The sequence below is a fragment of the Ambystoma mexicanum genome, chromosome 3q (assembly GCF_040938575.1).
Source record: "Ambystoma mexicanum isolate Mex_15411 chromosome 3q, UKY_AmexF1_1, whole genome shotgun sequence".
In the NCBI taxonomy this organism is placed as follows: Eukaryota; Metazoa; Chordata; class Amphibia; order Caudata; family Ambystomatidae; genus Ambystoma; species Ambystoma mexicanum.
This window is the reverse complement of record NC_090926.1, coordinates 779,775,280-779,795,061: the sequence shown is the minus strand read 5'-3', so window position 1 is coordinate 779,795,061 and position 19,782 is coordinate 779,775,280. Positions and strand designations below refer to the sequence as shown.

Below are 19,782 nucleotides of genomic sequence, written 5' to 3'. Positions count from 1 at the left end.
TTTTGAATCACCCAGAAGTGAAACCCCTCTTAGAACTATGGTCAGATAGGAGTTTCTCTTTTGCTTTAACATCAATAAAAGTCTATAGCCAGAAATGTCTCCTATGGGCCGGTCTCTTTCTTCCACAATGTTACAATACATATCGGGTACATATGCCACCAACAATACAGTAGTAACACTGGACAATGCCATGGTACATGGTGTACTCCCTCTGAGAGGAAGGATTTCATATCTCTACATATTTTATATCCATGGTTAGACCTCCCATTAGGTTTCACCAGGGAAAGGTTTGTGTTAGCCAGGCAGGAATAGAAACAGAATGACAAGGGCCCCTCCAACGTACAGTATAGGCTTACTCCCTTTAAATGTGTATCCCATGCCCACAGCCCATTTCTCACCTTTAACTGATAGTACCCAAATGCGAGTTTGTGAGCAGAGGATCACTGAACTTTTTCAGTTCAGTTATCCTGTTTGGGGTGGGGGGGGGCGGGGATTAGCTTTCCCTCTATCTATCCAACTGTGTGAACAGCAATAGGAAAGCATGTGTTTTGATTGGTGCACATGCTTGGTGGGTTGAAGTATTTTGAGGAAAGCTAGTGCCCATTGGGTCAGTCCACATTCAAGCCCGTGTCTCTGCGGCATCTGACAACTCGGCTGAACTCTTCAAAATCTGCATGGAGCTTGCCAACCCTGCTGCAGTCTCTACCCCTCCTCTTACCTCCCAAGCTCTCTGCAATGACTCTCCTATTCCCCTCAGTCTGTGCTTGCTAACCCCCCTTTTAACCACCCCCCCTCCCTCCCTCCTTCTCTTCCTTCCTCTCTTCTCCCCTGATGAGGTCGCTAGACAAGTCTGATCTATGAAAGCTTCCTCAAAACAGGTTCATCCCAGTTCCTCTAAAACCATCAAGGACCACATTGACACCCTCGCTCCGGCCCTTGCAGATTTTTACAACCATTCCTTTGCTTCAGGATCCTTCCCCTCCCCTCTGAAACACTCCCTTGGGCATCCTCTTCTCAAGAAACCCACAGCTGATCCTTCCTGTCCGGCTAACTATCGCCCAATCTCCATTGCTCCCTTTCTGGGCAAACCCCTGGAAAAGCTGGCCATCTCTTAGCTTAACCTTCATTCCGATTCTGTTGGCTGTCTCCATGACCACCAGTCTGGTTTCAGAGCAGCCAGAAGTACGGAAACTGCTCTCCTGAAGATCTGCTTTCCAACCTTGACTCTAACATTACCTCTGTCCTCGTCCTACACAATCTCTCTTCTGCCTTCGACACAGTCAACCATACCATCCTGCTCAACCGTCTCTGAGAACCTGGGTATCGCTGATCAGGCTCTGCCCTGGCTGACCTCATTACTCTCTGATCGACCCTCCTAGGATCAACTGGGGTCCTTCCTATCCTTCTCTCTTCCTGTGGTGTTCCCAGGGGTCTAACCTCTCGCCCTGGCTATTCAAGCAATACATGGCAACTCTGGCCCACTGCATTGCCACTCTATCCTCAAATTTCCAGTGCTACACTGACGACGCTCAACTCATTTTCAGGCTGCCCTCGGCCACCTCCTCTGCCTCCCTCATCACTGATTGCCTAACTGCCATTCAAGATTGGTGTGATCTTTGTCTGAATGCCATCAAGACAGAGATCCTCCTCATCGGCAACCCTTCCCCATCCATTCCCCTCTCTTTGGCCGGCCTCACTTGGCCCTCCTATCCCCACCTGTGAGGCTAAGAACCTCATGGTCATCTTTGAATGCACACTTGCCTTCTCCGCCCACATCTCTGAGGTCTCTAAAAAGTCAAACATCCTATTGCACCTCCTCAGAAGCACTCCTCTTTTCCTCTCCCTCCCCCAGAAGCTCACTGTCTCCCAAGCTCTGGTTCTCTCTAGCTTGGACTATTGTAACAGCCTCTTTCTAAATCTACCTGCCTCTACTCCTTGCCCTCTGCAACTAATCCAGAACAGGACTGCAAGACTTGTCCTTGGCCTCAAGCCCTGGGATCGTAGCTCTCCTGCTCTGAAATCTCTCCATTGGCTCCCAGTCGACGCAGGGATTAAATTTAAAACCCTTCTGCATTGTCCACAAGGCTTTCTGGGGCCTGGGTCCAAAATACCTTCAGCTATCCCTCCGCAAATACCTCCCCTCTCGAGCTCTTTGCTCCTCTACCTCTAACTCCCTCAGGGTCAGTCGTTTCCCAAAGAAACGAGCCGGCGGTAGATATGTCTTCGGCTGGGGCCTCCCTCTGGAACAGCCTCCCTGCCACTCTAAAACTTCAGGAGAACCATCTTCCAAGACCTTCCTCTTTCCATCTGCCTTTGCTCCCCCTTGCTGATCTGCTCTCTTGGCACTGTGCATTTGGCCACCCTATGTCCCCTTGGCCCAGCTACCTGCTCACCATGCCACCCTTCTGCACTGCCCTTCTGCACTGCCTCCCACCCATCCCTTGCACTGGGGACTGTATCTGTATCCATGCAGTCCCTCAGCGCCTCATTTTCTTCCCTATATGCACTTATCGACTTACCCAGTTCTGCTGCCGTAAACACAGCACTTGTCACTTTCTGACTGCACTACCCCTGTTTACTGCTCCATTATATATTTTATTTGTATTTATTATCTGTTTATCCACTGCTCTGCACTTTCCACTCTCCCCCTTGCATTCACTTTTCCCCTTTCCCATGCACTTGCACGATCTCAATGTCGCTGGGCCTAGTAAGATCGATGTTTTGTTCTCCCCTGTTCCCTTCCCTTGCCTTAATACGCTCTGAAACACTTGTGTACGAGCGCGATACAAATAAAATATCATATCCTACCTTGTCAAGATGGAGGGCCGTTTTTTGTCATGGTGGAATTGCTTAGCAGCAATTTACTCTGTTCAAATCCTTCCCTCGTGTGATTTTACTGCATATTCCTTTCGATTTATTCTACATCCATTAACATCCTTGACTAATATCAGTCCTCCAAATCACCGGCATCCCTTTTTTCCCCATGGCTAATTGTTTTGGGTTCCTATCAAAGAATAACGTTCCTGTTTCTCAAGGTATCCTAATGTTGATTTTTGTGTCTAATCATGGCTGCATACAATGCTCTTTCTATGGGATGCTCTTGACACATATCTCAATACCTTGCATTAACCTTTCATTTGTTTAATTTAGGAAAGGGGTCTATGGGAGCTGGTTGTCCGTTCCTTTATCTTGTTCGGAAGGATGAGGACATCTACTCCCCGATACTACGCAAACTGTTCAACGAGTCGCATGGGATTTTTGTAGCCCTTCAGAGGAGTGAGGAAGAACTATCTGGAAAATCCCAGAAAAACCAGTGAGTGTGATGTATAGATTTAGTCATTTGTTACATTTGTCAATTTTACTCTGGTGCTACATGTGTTTAAACGCTTCAGTGTCCCATTCTGAAACTAACCTGCGTACCCGTACCAGTGAGCTGTACTACAGTAAGATTGCCTAGCCGGCCCTAGCACCGAGTGACCTACATTATCCCCAAGCATTTGTTGACTGCAGAGCACGTAATCCTTAATCGTGCAGTGTCTGCATTACTGCATAACTACCCATAGGCTAAACTTGCTTTGACTCCTACACTGCATTTAGATGATATTCAAGGTCTGCAATTATCCCAGCGCTGCATCTCCATTCATGCCCATGTCAAGCAGTGGCTCCTACACTGCACCAAAGGATGGGGCTGCTTTGACTCCACCACAAGGGCTCTGTTAAGGTCCCTGTTTTTTATATTTTCTTGTTGACATTTCCATCTCTGTTTACCCATATTTATACTTTTGGTAATTTTATTTGCACTTTTACTTTTTTGCTCTGGAACATAATAAGCTGCATCTAGTATATTTTCACATTTATTCAAATGAAAAATGCACATTACTGCTTGGCTGCCTGTAATGGAATGTTCGCAGTAGTAGGTTCCTGCACATTGTTAAGGAGCTTGTCCAAATGTCCTCTGGTGTTGACTCAGGAGGTTAGTGGTAGGCAGAGTTCACCCTTAAATTATTCCTGACTATCTCAGAGGCAGCTGGCAGAGCAGTTGAGGCTACATTTTCAGGAAAAGCGGGGAGTAAGGTGGTAGAAAAGTGCTGGTTTCAGATAGTTTAGAATAGGTTTAGATAGTGGCAATGGTTGGCCATAAAGAACGATTGGAAAAAGACAACAGCCAGCTATAGGGTAAAACGGTTGAAGGTTACCAAGTGATTAGAGCGGAATTCCATTTTTTGGGTGTCTGTTGTCCCATTTCATGGGATCTCAAAACTTGCTTTTCTTTCTTGGCTCTTTTATTTTAGTTTTGGGGACATCTACTGCATTCTCTTGCAACTTCAACCTTTTTGATGTGCTGTCCTATGATAGCCCAAATGCCTACTAAGAAAGGGATGCTTCATAAGCATCCCACTTTGGTCCACGTGTGATTCTGCCTTCCTACGCTTGTGCCCTGGAGTAGGTTGGTGACGGCTATAATTTGTTTGGCTTCACCAGGGATGCTGCCAGATTTACTGCATTACTAGCCCAATGTACTAGTATGGTATTTGTTTTTGTATTTATTTGTTTAAATGGCACTTTCATCCAAAGCGCTTAACATTATAACGGAATACATAGAACTTTATAACAGTAGAAGCAATAAACAATCATGAATCGAACCAATATAACAGTAGGTAGAGCAATTAGTGGGGGAATAGGGAAGGGGTGAGGAAGGGAAGGAGGAGGGAAGCGGAAGAGGTATAAGGGCGAAAAAGAGGGAGGAAAAAGGGTTATTGGATATATGTATTGGTAGCTATTGGAGTACTAATGTGCACTCCGGCCCTTTTTTGTTTTGGGCCATCCCTTTGCGGGGACCACAGGGTAAGCCTTACACAGCTGTTGTGCTAACATGGGGCTCACCTACAGCCCAGCCCTGCACCCTCTATTGTGATTTAGACTGGACTGGGCTGATGTTCTACCCCAGTACACATCCTGTCTCGGTTGACTTAAGTGTGTATTTTGTGTTTTTTGACTGGCTGCCGCAAACTGTCTGTTTTTACCTGGTGTATGATTTGGAGGGCTGTGCTAGGACAGGCCCTGAGTGAATGTGCATCTATATGAGACCCTGGCATTCATCAGATCAGTTGATTCTTAGCTACATTTTTGCAGGGTTTGCCACAGAGATAGGTTGCTGTTTTATCGGACCTGGTTTGGCCATACTTCCGGGCCCTCGGTAGCTTTGTCATTGACTGCTGGATGTCCTTCCTGTGTGGTTCCTAATCCTTCTTAAGGTCCGCCTTGCAGTCTGGTCAGGCTGATCTGTGCTGGGACCGTTCCTGGGTCACTGCATTGTTGCCTCGTCATGAAAACCTCTTGGAAATTGGGCCTCAAGGAGGGGGTAGTCTGTTGCCCGAAGAGTGGTGGTTCGCTGTTACTTTACTCCAGCTCTTTCTTGGTTCATCTTGAGCTGCCCACAACCGTTGCTGCAGTGCTGTGACTGTTCTGTGTTAGCCTACAAGTCAATTTTTTCCTCCTGAGTTTCCCTGGTGTCCTTGGTCAGGTTCTTAGGTTGACCTGCTGCCTTGATGTTTGCTGCTCCGACATGCCTTAAGGTGGGTGTCATCTTTGCTGTGCTTGCCTGGATTTCAGTCGATACCTGCTACTCAGCCTCAGCTTCTTAAAGGACATCTTGCGTACCCTCCAACTGTTTTCTCATATTCTGACTCTTGGCATCCACTGACCTGTCCAGCCTGCTGGGTTCTCCGGAGTCATGCTGCTGTGCTTTTGACTTCATGGATCGTCATCACAGGGGTCTTCCTCATTGAGACTGCCTCACCATGGTCCTTGCTGCACCATGGGTTCAAATCTTCCATACGAGAGGCACCAATTGCTGCCAGCCAGACCTAAACCTGACACCAAAATGTGCCTATGCACATATACTGATCACTGGATCCTCTGTTTCCAAATATGTGTTTTTGTACACCCCCTCCAGGGTTCCCTGGCTTCATTGTGCAGAGATTTCTCCCACAAGCCTCCACGACCCACTTATGCAATCGTGAGCCTTGGGTCACTGGTCAGCCAGTCTTCCTAGACCTCCTGGAAGTGGAACTTTGGTTGGGGGTCCCTTCGACCAGCCTGCTGGAGGCCCCTTCTGCTAACCCTGTTGGCAAGAAGAAATTCCTAACTAATCTTCAACCAAAACTGCAGGGTTTTTCCTGTTGATCTCTATGGGAGAACTTTTAGAAACATTGTAAACTCCAAAACAGTGGCCCAGACAGGTGCTTAACTGGACTGACATGTATTGTCTGGTACTGCTTGGTATCCTTGATGGTCCCAAGCAATGTTTTTTTTTTAAGGTGTTATTGATTTTATATATTGTTGAAAATATGAAATCACTTCTTTTCACTCTTTAAACAGTGCATATTATAATGATATTGTATCTAATTGTGGTTAATAATTTTTGTTGGGTTTTGTTGGGTGGGCTTTTGGGACAAGTAGTATACCTATTTATCGATTTCATAAATTGTGCCTCTCTGGGCCGGTTTGCCAATTGCTTAAACATTTTTCCTCCATTCAATCAAATCCATATAGGTCTAGTACTTCCCTCTAATGGGTTTGTCCTTTAAATTAGATTTATCGAATTAGGATGGATCATTGTTAACCCTTTACTGTTTTCATGTAAACCTATGTGATTGCCGTTTCTAAGTGCATGGTAGATGTTTTCTTACAGTAACCAGTCTGGTATATTTTATTGTGTGCGCCTGTGCCTATTTGTGCTTTAATACTAACCTATCCATCCCCAAAATCGGCTGCCTGAATAGCTACACTACCAATTGTGAGAATTGGGACTATATTGATGCAGACCATGGCATTTGAAAGTGGTGTGGCCTTAGCTTGGGGAAGGGAACTCTGAGGGGCCTCTTGAGTTACCCCATGTAACGATTTTGCGATTGAATGTTCCTCCCACGTATTCCTCACCTGGGCAGGGGGTCTTTGGGGACTAGACCGAATATACACCGGCCCCAGCAGCCGCCTGTAATTCTGTCAATATCAGATGCCAAACCACTGGCCGGTGAGGACAGGTTCTTTGAAAAGTTCCTCACCCGAATGAGATCTCAGATGAGGCCATCCTCGGGTATGCTATCAGGGACATGCTCCCTCTGGCCCCGCCGCCCGCACCCATAATCATTCCTCCTATGGCTCCAGCGCCGCAGGTCCCTGTACAGCCACCACTGCCTGCGCCGGCTCCTTCGTTTCAGGCTTCCCTGCCTCCCCCAATTCAGGCGGTTCAGTACCAGTCTCCGCTGCAGCCTCTGGCTCTCGTCTCCACACCCCACACCCCAGCCCTCAGCGCCCAGCACGCCTCCTCCCGCGCTGCACCAGCCGGACGCCTAGGTGGACACAGACAAGGAAGAATATCCCGACACACCATCGGCCAAGGCCTTCCATGAACGACTTGCAGGTCTGGCTGAGTACCTGGGCCTTCCTCAGCCCGAAGTCGAACAACCAGAGGCAGGGGTGCTCGCCAAGGTCCTCACTCTATGCACCTCGGCTAGGACAGGGATCCCGATACAAAAGGACGTTGTGGCCTTGGCTAAAAAGTGGTGGTTCAACCTCCACTCGGTCCAGCGGGTCAATCGACGCCTGAATGCCAAGTACAGGCAAATTGAGGTGGATACAATCTTGCTGTCAGCCCACCCTCAACCACTCTCTTCGGTGATTGCTGCAGCTTCACTCTACTCAAAGTCTCAGTCGTCCTCGGCGCTGCTAGGCAAGGAGGAGAAGATCTTGGAGGCGTACAGGAAGAAGCTTTATTCCAACGCTTTACTGCATCTTCGGCAGGCCAACACAGATGCCATGCTGGCAGCCATTAACCAGAGGCTTTGGCGGGAAATAGCCGACTTCCTTCCAGAACTTCCGGTGCAGAGCCAATCACGTTTCAAGGCGGGACTGGTAGAGGCTAAAATGGTGGAGCAAGACCTCATGGAGTCCACCGTGGCCCACATAGACACCTCTTGCCGGGCCATATGCATCGCCACAGACCTGAGAGGATGGCCTGGTTTTGGGCTACTAAATTCAATCCGGACGTCCAGGAAGACATATTGGACCTTCCGTTCGAGGGCGCCAATCTCTTTCACTCCACCACAGACGAGGAGCTAGATAAAAAGAAAAACAGTTTGTAAACTGCAAAGTCTTTATCCTTACGAAGGCCACGCCCAAGGCGTACATCTAGTCGCTACATCTAGTCGCTACATCTAGTCACATCAACGCTCCGACAAGGGGTGGACTTTTAGAGGGTTCCGTGGCTTCCAAGAGCGGATGTCCAGGCAGCCTGACCGTTCGCCAAGTCCACACTGGCGCAAACCTCAAAAGGGTGTTAGGGGCGAGGGGTGAAGTAAGGGCTTCTTCCAGTCTCCCTCGTCTGCAACAGCCTCCGAGGGAAAGAAGGCATGACGCGCCCCTTTGGGACCACGTGTCTTCGGTGGGGGGCAGTCTTGCCCTTCACGTGCAGTTCTGGCATCAGTATTTTGCAGACCCATGGATCCTCTCTGCAGTTGTCTTGGTGTGTGCTCCCAAACCTGGAAACTGGTGAGCCCATCCCCGGTAATGGCACCCTTTAGGGCTCATCAAGCCCCAAGGGAGTGCCCTAGAATCTCCTGGTCCGGCTCATAGTATGTATTGAACTTCGTGGGATCATATCCTCAGTTTAGTGAGGCTGAGCCCTTCTGTGCAGGGTACGGCTAGGGACTACTTGCCTGGAACTACTTGCAAGGCTATTTAAACCGCACCCTACAAACAGAACACGCTTCGCGTTATTCCGCACTCCTGCAGCGTAACGCTCACCGTGTCTGCTCAGCTTTTGAACTCCGGCCATGCCCGTCCAGAGTCTTCATTCCATCGGTACATGTAGAAAGGAAAGAGGAGAACAGGAGTTAATGAAGCATCGAGGACCTTACCTGCAGAGTATCATTCCAGCCTCGCCTTCAGCTTATTCCCGGACCGCCGCACCTACAGAGAAGAAGCAGAGAAAGAGGTACTTGGGCATTAAACACTCACCCGGGATCGCATCCTCCAGGAACTTCACCGAGCGGTCCTTCCATCTTCTTCCTGGAGCCGCGCCGCACCTGCAGACAAGAAAAGTCACAGCAGGTTAGCCGCGCACAGAAAAGAAAAGACATTCAAATATGCAGCAAGCCTCACATTGCGCTATACTCACCTGCAAGAAACCTGCTCAACATTGTAAGGAGAGTCAATCCTTCATCCTAAACTGCTCGAGCCGCGCCTGAAAGAAAGACAAAACACTAATTAAAACTTGGGCGACAAAGACTTTTAGCATCTATTCCAAGCACCTATTGGTATAGAGATTTACATGCTTACTCCGGCTCTTCCAATTCAGCACCCCCAACAGGATCAGTGAAGTAACTTGATCTAGGGAAAGTCTGTGCACACCACATCCCTGCTAGAGATTGCAGGACGGAGAGCCCATCTCTTAAAAACTCAAGGTGAGCCAGTGGAAGTGAAGGGTATCGGAGGGAGGTGGATTCAATCCGGCTCCACTCAGTTGACTAAAATCTTGTTTCGGCATTGCAGGCAAGCGCCTCTTGTGGTGCGAACAAAGGGAAGACGCGGGCAATCACCATCCTGTAAACAGCGCAACGCCAGTGCAGACAACATCCTTCAGCCACGTGCTACGCCCCCGTGGAGACCAGGTGAGCGTGACGGCAGTAGCCACGGTGTACAGCCTACCGATCCCTTCCTCTCCTCCCCTCTCCCCTCCACTCCCACAGATGGGACAGCAACTCTGTTGGCGGAGATTCGGTCGCTCATCGAGAGCCAAGTAGTGGAAGAAGTCCCAGCCTCCCAGCGAGGTTTGGGTTTCTATTCCAGGATTTTCGCCATACAGAAGAACCAGGCTGGCCTGAGAGTTGTGTTGGACCTTTCCACCCTCAACCTCTCGCTCCCTCTTCAAATATTCAAGATGTTTATGCCAGCACTCATTTCAGAGACTTTGTGCAAGGGGGACTGGATGTGCTCCCTGGATCTGAAGGACACTTATCTTCACGTCCCGTTTTGGCAGCCGCATCGCTCCTTTCTACGGTTCAGGATCATGGGCTGCCACTTCCAGTACAAGGTGCTACCCTGCGGCCTCAACTCGGCTCCCATGGAGTTTACCAGATTCATGAATGCAGTGGTGGTCCTCCGCAGGGCCCAGAGCCACCACATATACCCGTACCTCGACGACTGCTTCGTCAGTGCGACATCACCGGAGGCGGTGCATCACACTTCCTCCGCTCTTATGAGCACACTCCACGACCTGGGATTTTTGCTCAACCTCAAGTCTCAGCTGCAACCTACGCAGAGACTGACTTTCCTGGGCCTCATCTGGGACACATGCTCCGAGAGAGTTTTCCCGTCGGATTACAAGATCACAGCCATCAAGAGGGCCACGGCTCACTTCCTCACCCTAGAAGTGACATCGGCCTGGTGGTACCAACACTTATTGGGACTCATGGCGGTGGTCCTGCCGGCCCGCCCCCACACAAGACTCAGGATGCGGAGACTACAGCTGCACTTCGCAGCCTCATGGAATCGGGAGCGGGGCTCACAAGCGGAGCTGGTCAGCATTCCTCATTCTCTCCATTTGGACCTCACATGTTGGTCCAGAGACTGAAACCTGCGGACGGGCAAGCCCTTCCGGCAGCCGTCCCCGCTGGTCACCATCACTACGGACTGCTCTCTCGAAGGCTGAGGTAGGGGGGGGGTCACTCTGGACAGCCATTGCATCCATGGAGTCTGGACCCGGCAGGAGCCGGAGTCTCATCAATCAACTGGCTGGAACTGTAGGCCATCTGGCTAGCACTCAGCTTTCCTTCCAGTCATTGGGGGCAAGGTTGTCCTCATTTAGACAGACCACTCAACCAGTATGTACTAAGTCAACAAGCAGGGGGGAACCAGATCCCCTCTACTGTGCAGACTAGCCGTTAGCATTTGGGAATGGGCCCTGGAGAACATTTACCTCCAGATTGGAACAATTAAAGGTTATCTGGCAGCACTATTTTCAAGCGCTCTTCAGAGGAGGATTAATATTTTAAGATCTCTCTGATTGTTCAATTCTTAAAAGGCCTTACTAATGTATTTTCACCAGTTCCATTCAATGTCCCTGTATGGGATCTCAATCTGGTGTTAAGATTGTTTACATGCAGGGGGGGGCGTGGCCAAGGAGCCATGGAGTAGGGCGTGACTTTGTGAGTCTCCCATCGATCCTACATCATCCTGTCATGTACCGAAGATGCAGTCAGGCAAAACGTGAAGGAAAACAAGTGAACTGCATGGGAAAACATAAGGAATAAGATGACATTACTCCCATGAGAATCCGCTAAACGAAAAGGCTGCAAAATAAGGAGAAGAAAAGCGTGAGCAGTCCGAGGAGCCGAGAACAAAATGGCCCCTGCGGCACAACAAAGGAAAGGCAGAGCGCCATAGAAAGGACAGAGCAGGACGGCTCTAGCAACGAGATGGGTGCACTACGGGGGCTTACGAGTGCAGAAAGGCACTGATTAGGAATTCACCAATAAACAAAAGACCGCGGTGCGATCCGAGCCCTGGCAGCGAGGTGGGCACTGTGCTGAAGTGGACCCCCCCAACCCCCTCCTAGAGCGTGGCGAGGCTTGTGGGAGGCCCACCGCAATCGAGGCAGTTACTACCATTGAAGTGTACCTGGGAGCCGCGTGCCGCTCATGCAGGTTACTGCCAGCGAAACTGACACACGGGCCGCGCCAGCAGCCGAGGCAGGGGAACCCCGCTCGCGGCCAGAACGGAAGATTACAGGAAGTATCCATGGGAAGCTATATTGGATACATATGAATGGAGCTGCGATCAAGGATGAAAGGGTACGGTGAGAGCCAGAAGACGCAAAACTGACAACGAAGTCGAGGTGTGGAGCCCGAACATTCACTGGGAAAGGCTAAGCATGATCTAAGGACTACAATTAAGAGGCGTACAGTGGCCCGAAAACGTGGTGTGCGCTGCTGACAAACTGGGAGGGCCCTCATACGAACAGGGTCGGGGGACTGCCTGCTTGGACTGCTGCAGTGCCCAAACGCAACCGAGCACAGCCTGGGCCCTGAGTAAGGCTGCAATTGATAGAGCAGCAGGGAAGGAGGCACTGCACTTCCAGCATCAGGATGTAAAGACATGGGACAAAAAAATTACTCTGGAGAGCAAGCTCGCAGTAAAAGGGGGACTTGGGACACACTGCGGTAAGGCAAAAAGGATCCCAACAAGGGTGTCCTGCAATCTTGAAGCTGCTGCAGCTCGGAGAGACTGGATAGCAGCTTGAGGAGCATAACAGCGCACAGACACGGCATTGAGCCTGCGCACGGCAGATACCACATGATCGAATAACACCAGGAGGCTGAAAGAGGGAAAGGGTGCGCACTATCAGATCCTACTTGGATGGAAAACACCCCAGGACAAGACGTAAGTGCACACCACTGCACGCTGGCAACTGCATCACACTCCCGCGCGGCAGGCTGGGTCTCGACCTGCAACAGAACCACGTTGGACCCACGGGCCCGAGGATATGTATGTGAGGTGGGGGACCGGATCAGAGCCGGGACAACACGGAGAAGCGAAAGAGCGGCGGCTCAATACGTGGGAGGACACAATCCATCCGCAACGGGCGGCTTGTCCCGCAGTGACATTACCCGGAGTTACCCAGCCCCTTGGAAAGCATATCCGAAGGCATCGCCACAGTCGGGAAGAAACGCCTAGCTGCGCCCCAGGAGTTTTGAGATTGTGTGCATATAGGCACCAGGATGACATCCAAACTTCCTTAAGCCAGGGGGAAGCAGTCCACATTGGAGGACTTCACCAAAACCCCACAACAGACGGAGGGGGCATGACCTAAAGACAAAAACCCGTAGGTGGATGCGACCCTGACGTGAGATGATCGACAGATCTTGGAAGCAATTGCGGACCTAAAGGTTGCGTGGGAGAGCAAGCTTGAAGCAGCCACAGCTGAACTCAAAGCAGCACTGGACCTCAAAGTGGGCGCAGTACAGGAGGAAGTCGATCTACTAAGACAGGATGTACGGGAAATAGCAGAACGCACAGATGAGCTGGAGAATGAAGTGACCACAAACACGACAGCTCGAACATCTCAAGCCTCGGAGATTCATGTCCTGAAACAGGTCAGCAACCTAGAGAACAGAGCGGAGGCGGCTGAAGGGCGCGCCCGGAGGAACAATATACGTATAGTAGGCCTTCCGGAGGGGGAAGAGGGCCCTAACTCGACGGACTATGTTGAAAACATGTTGTTGCAGGAAATGGGGGGCGGGCCCTTACGCAAGGATTTGCGGTGAAGAGGGCACACAGAGCGCTCACAAGGAGACCTCCCCCGGGAACCCCCCCCCCAAGGCCAATAATTGCCAAGATACTGAACTACCGAGATAGAGAGAAGATATTAGAATATTTCCGCAAAGGGGGCACCATAAAGAGAGCAGCTGCGAACATCTCGGCGTACCCTGATTACACTCTCCAAGTCCAGAGACGGCGTCTGAATTATGGCACAGTGAAGAGGAGATTGCGAGATGTGGGCTTACGATATATGCTGATGTATCCAGCAAACTGAACGTGTTCCATAAAAACAAAGCACTGTTCTTTGAGACTTCCGGAAGATGCAACAGAATGGCTGGATACCCAAAATTGTCCGGAAAGAGCGGAAAGTCAGAAAAAGGACGGCACGGACGAGTGAAGCCTGATTCGGAGATTGAGGTGCTGTATATGCTGTGACTTTGGGGACTTGATTATACGATAGAGTAGGAATGTGTGGAACCTATGGGGCGACAGATTAAGAATATAGCGTAGCAGGTGCACGACATGGTGCGGGAGATAATGGGAGACGCAGAGAAGCTTATGCAAGGGGGGTGATCATATGGGTGGCACTTTATGTCTCAATCAGTTATTACAGTCTACGGTGGAGGCAGATGGGAGGATGGTCGCGATGAGAGGGTTGGTGGAAAATAGAAAAATAATAGCAGGTGCACGACATGGTGCGGGAGATAATGGGAGACGCAGAGAAGCACTCTTAAACCCCAATAGTTAGGCTGCCAGTAGGGTGGCAACCCCCTGCTGGGTCCTAATATCGGCATTGCTGAAGAGGTACTAAATGCGGGTAGGCCTGAGATCCAGGGATGGAGCTGGGCACCAGTTGGGGCTGGGGAGGGTGAGGGGAGGAGAAGGGGTGTTGGGGAGTTTGTAGAAAAGGAGGGGTGAGGGGGTGTTAAAGTTTGGGAAAGAGCCTACAGCCATGAGTGATGGCCTTCAAGGAAATTCTTCAGATTCATGTGAAGAGGGGCGGGAAGGTATTGGATAATGGGGGACCTAAAAGTGTTAACTTGGAATGTTAGGGGGATCAATAGTTTTCTGAAACGGAATAAGGTTATGATGTACCTGCGCAGACAAAAAATAGATATAGCCCTGATACAAGAGACACACCTCACTAAAGAGAAACTGGAGATCATTCTGAAAAAATGGAAGGGGACAGAGGTTGGTGCGACATATTCGGCTTATGCAAGGGGGGTGATCATATGGGTGGCACCGCATGTCTCAATCAGTTATTACAGTCTACGGTGGAGGCAGATGGGAGGATGGTTGCGATGAGAGGGTTGGTGGAAAATAAAGAAATATGGATCATAAATACCTATGCCCTGAATCAGGACACAGTGTCATACTTTAGGACCTTGTATACCAAATTAAGCACGTACCTGGGGAGGCGGTGATCTGGGGGGGTGACTTTAACTGTACGCTAAACCCGAAAGTAGATAGACCTGATAACAAAATAGACAAACCTTCTCCGGCAGCCAGGGTACTGCAGACATTGTTAAAGGACTTCGGGTTTGAGGACGCTTGGAGGATGCGCCATCAGCAAGACAGACAGTATTCACATTACTCAGCCCCGCAAAACTTGCATACCAGGTTGGATTACTTGTTCGTCTTGCAAGAGATGATGGTAGATATAGTACAGATTGAATACAGGGCGAGGGTCTTGTCAGATCACTCGCCGTTGACCATGTGGCAATACAGACCCCCAAGAGCAAGGATACCGACATGGCGCCTAAGAGCTGAAGCGTTAAAAGACGTAATGTTTAGAGAAGACTTGAGAGAAGAGATGGTCAGTTATTTTGAGATTAATACCGGTAGTGTAGAGTCGGCGGGTACGCTCTGGGAAGCCTTTAAAGTGGTAGTGAGGTGGGTGGCTATAGCTGAAACTAAAGGATTGCAAGGAGGGATACTAACAGCACTGCAGGAAACAGAAAGGGAGCTGGAGAAAAGAAAATGATGAAGTGAGGCCAACACTAAAGAGGATACTGAAACCATAAGCAGGCTTCAACAGGAATGTGCGGGACACTGGGAGAGATTATGTAACCTAAATTACAAGAGATATGTGGAAAGGCAACACGCGGGAGGAAATAAACCAGGTAGGATGTTGGCATGGTTATACAAAAGTGAGACCCCTAGACCAACAATCGGGGCAATAGAGAAGGAAGATGGCCAGATAGTGGACACCCAAGAGGGCTTGAATAACAAATTCCTAAAGTACTATCAAAGATTGTATGGGGATGAAGGGGGAAGCGACCACAGGGTCATAAAGGAAACACTGGAAGACATAGGTATGCCGAGAATTAGTGCAGAAGAGCAAGCGGACCTAGATGCCCCGATAACTCTGGAAGAACTAGAGGAGGTAGTGGTGCAGCTACCCACTTGCAAGACCCGGGGGTCTGACGGTCTCCCTAGTGAATTTTATAAACTATATAGAGAGGAGGTGCTCCCCCCGCTTCTGGCCATGTTGAATGAGGCTTATGAAATAGGAAGACTGCCGGAGTCCCTGAGAGAGGCGGTTATAATACCACTCCCCAAGCCCAATAAGCCAGGCAAAGATTGCGGATCATTTAGACCGTTGTCGATGCTTAATCAAGATAGTACAATGCTCACGGCGGTACTGGCAAATAGGATGAAACGGATTATTGGCAAACTAATACACCCTGACTAGACCGGTTACGTCCCACATAGAAATATAACTAGCAATCTAAGGTGACTACATCGAGTGATAGAACACACAAAAGGGGAAACATCGGAAATTGCAATTGTATCGCTAGATGCAATTAAAGCATTTGACTCAGTTAAATGGCCATGGCTGACGGCAGCCCTATCCAGTTATGGGATAGGACCTGGGTACCTTAAATGGGTTAGATTGTTGTACAGCGCGCCATTGGCCAGGGTTAAAATGGGACCGATATCGGAAAGGTGACAATTTAGCAGAGGTACTAGACAAGGATTCCCCTGGTCCCCCATGTTGTATATACTAGCGCTGGAGCCCTTGGCGATATACTTAAGGCAACAATATGAGATGACATGATAGGGATAAACCTAGGGGGAGAACTGCACCTGATCTCCTTGTATGCTGACGATATGCTGCTGTATTTACAATACCCAGAAGAAAAGCTCCAATATGTTCTGGAAGTGATGGAACGATTTGCGGCACTATCAGGTATAGCGGTGAACCCCAATACATCATGCATATTCCCTATGGGTAGATACGTCGGCATCCCACGAGAGAAACTGCCAGTCTTACAAATACCGTGGGAGGTTAATACGTTTAGGTACCTGGGGATAGACATCTACCATACGGTAGAGGAAGAGCACCAGCATAACACAGAGAAGGCGGTCAAGGGCATCGAAAATAGCATGACATTTTGGGTAAAGCTCCCCTGGCGATGATGGGTAGAGGGGCACTGTTGAAAATGGTGGTCCTACCCAGATTATTGCATTATTTTGGGAATATACCATATTTAATATCGAATCGATTCTTTGACAAGGTGCACAGCATGTTGTAGGGGGTTCCTCTGGCATGGGACAATGAGCAGGGTAGCCCTTTGGAAACTGCAAAATGCGTATAAGGGGGGTATAAACTTGCCAAATTTCGAAATTTATTACCTGGTGAGCCAGCTGCAATATGAGGCAAAATGGCTATCAGAGGACCCAACCTCAGAATCAAAGTTGTTCTGACAGGATTGTACCCCGTACTTCCTGAAAGAAATCATATGGCTGCCCAAACCAGACATGAAAGAGCACCCAAAGATGATGACATTGGGGTGGAACATGTGGCGCAAGGCTTGTCAGCGAATGGAAAATCCGACCCCATGTTCCCCGCAATGCAATTGATTGTGCTGGCGGGGAAAGAGGTGCAATTAATGAAGATAATTAGGACACACTGGGAACCGGTTGGGATAGCGACAATAGGTGATATTTGGCTAGAAGGGGAGATAAAGGAATTCGGGAAGCTGGTGGAAGAAACAGGGCTGCATAGAGGGCAATCTATTACATATCACAGGGTGGTACAGCGGATTAAGGAGAAATGGCCAGAAACAGTATTGGAAGGACAACCGGATACAATTACAGAAATGATATAGCAGAAGGCGGGCATGAGATATCTAGGATATATGAGCTGGTTATGTCTAAAGTGGGTAGAGAAGTGGTACAATTGCGACAAGATTAGGAGGAGGAGGTGGGTGCCCCAATGAGTGATGGAATGTGGGAGCGGGCCCAAGGATTCCATAAGAAAGTGTCTAGGAACGCGAGGCTGCAGCCAATACAGCTATGTATAACTCACAGGGCCTATATGACACCCCAGAGGATAGCTACATTTAACAATGTAGGGAAGCAAACATGCCCCAAATGTGGCGAGGAAGATGCTGGGATGACTTGTATGTTCTGGGCGAGAAATTTTGGGGAGTAATAGCACACAGATTGGAGGAAAAGGGGATCAAGATAACTGTCGGGATAGCGTGGGCATGTCTGCTTGGGGATTTCACAAGACCACGTAAACTTAAACATGTAAGCAAACTAAAAGACTTGGCGTATATACTGGCGAAGCGTAGGATCGCCATGGGATGGAAGAGGTGTCACAGACCTAGGATTGAAATATGGTGGAAAGACCTCCTGAAATGGGCGGAAGCCGAAACAGCAGTGTGGCAAGATGCTAATAACAGGGGGGGGAGGAAGCAGAAACCTTAAGCTGGAGACACCTAATAGCCACACTATTTGGGCCCATGCAAAACAGGTCAAGTGACCAGGATCTGGAGGAGGACATGAGAGGAAATCCCTTTGCAAACTGCGGAAGCAGGTCACGATGAGATGTAGGCTCGGGGGCGGGAGGGAAGGGGAAAAGCAGACGACAAGATTGTGATGTATGAAATTGGATATATAAAATTGGATATATTGTAATATGTACTGCAAGTTTGGTTGTGGTTTGTTGGTTGACATAAAATAAACAAAAATGTTTTAAAAAAAAGATTGTTTACATGCATTCCTTTTGAGCCTTTACACTCATGCCCATTAAGACTTTTAACATTCAAAACTTTTTTGCTTACTGCAGTAATGTCAGCCCGCAGGGAAAGCGAGTTTCAGGCTTTTTCCAGTAAACCTCCAGATACAGTTTTCCATGACGACGAGGTTATTCTCAAGGTGAAAACTTCTTTCTTTTCTAAGGTAGTCTCCGACCTCCACTTGTCGCAAAAAATCACTTTACCAACGTTCTATCCACCTCCCCATCCGCGAAATGAGGAGGATAGATTACATAGACTGGACCCAAAAAGGGCTCTCAGTTTTTACATATCTAGAATGGCTCAGTTTCACCAAGATGACCAATTATTCATTGGCTATAATGGCCCCAAATTGGGTCTTGCTGTTACAAAACAAACCATATCCAGATGGATCATCATGGCTGTTAGTGAATGTTACAGGCTAGTGGGCAAGGACCTGCCGGAAGGCCTAAGAGCACATTCCACAAGGAGCATCACAACCTCTGCTGCTCTTCAAAGAGGTGTCCAGTGAAAGATGTTAGTTCAGTGGCAACTTGGTCGTCTGTACACACTTTTGTGAGCCATTACTGCTGGATTCATCTTCCAGTCAGAGTAATGTTTTTTTTCGATTGGATGTTCCTCCCACATTCCTCATTGTCCCTCCCAGCCTACCTCGCAGTACAATTTACGTGTTCTTACACTTTGCGCTTTCTTGGAGCCTACGGTCTATGGTACGCATGGTAATTCCTCTTCAGGGTGGCAGGGACAGAACTACGCCAATGGGCGCTGTGTGCGCTACTTCTACTGATGACGTTGACAGTCGAATGGAGGCCCTCCAGGGACATCGACTCGACGATATGGCACACAGTGCCCCCTAATTATCATACGATGAGGAATACGTGGGAGGAACATTCAATTGGAAAATCGTTACCAGGGGTAAGTAACTTGTTCTTCTCAAGAGACCCCTCAGGGTTCCCTTCCCCAAGCTAAGGCCTCACCACTTTCAAAGCACAAAGTTGGTTGGCCAGGATGTGCCTTTTCTCATGCACAATCTATCCTGCATATCATCCTCTTATGGGGTAGAATCAGAGTCTTTAGAAAAATGCTACGGTTTTTACTTTTCTTCAGCACGACCACTCTGACTATTTTCCCCTCTTGATTCGTTACTTTCACTTTTGCACTTTTTATCTTCAAGTGCTTCCTGCACCATTTTCTTATGTTCCTTTGCCTTTTCCATGCACACTGGCACTGACATATTTTCTTTATATTGTTTGTGCCGCTTGCATGCTTCTTTCATGCTTTCGCACACCGTTGCACTTGCTTCTTGGTTTTCGAATCACTCGCACCCTTTTTTATAATTTCCTTTCCTTTCGTGCCTCTTGCACCTTTTCCCACTGCCTTCTGGCCCCATTGTGGTCGCATGCACCCTCTTTTATACTGTCCTTTCTTTCGT

General features: G+C 48.9%; 1 protein-coding gene across 1 annotated transcript in view; it reads left to right on the top strand.

The window, feature by feature from the left end:
- NUP85 (nucleoporin 85) overlaps positions 1-19,782 on the top strand; it is a 977,524-nt gene that overhangs the window by 133,207 nt on the left and 824,535 nt on the right. The window contains exon 3 of the mRNA XM_069654821.1: positions 3,151-3,313. Within this exon, the coding sequence (XP_069510922.1) occupies positions 3,151-3,313 (163 nt within the window). The remainder of the gene's footprint in view (positions 1-3,150; positions 3,314-19,782) is intronic.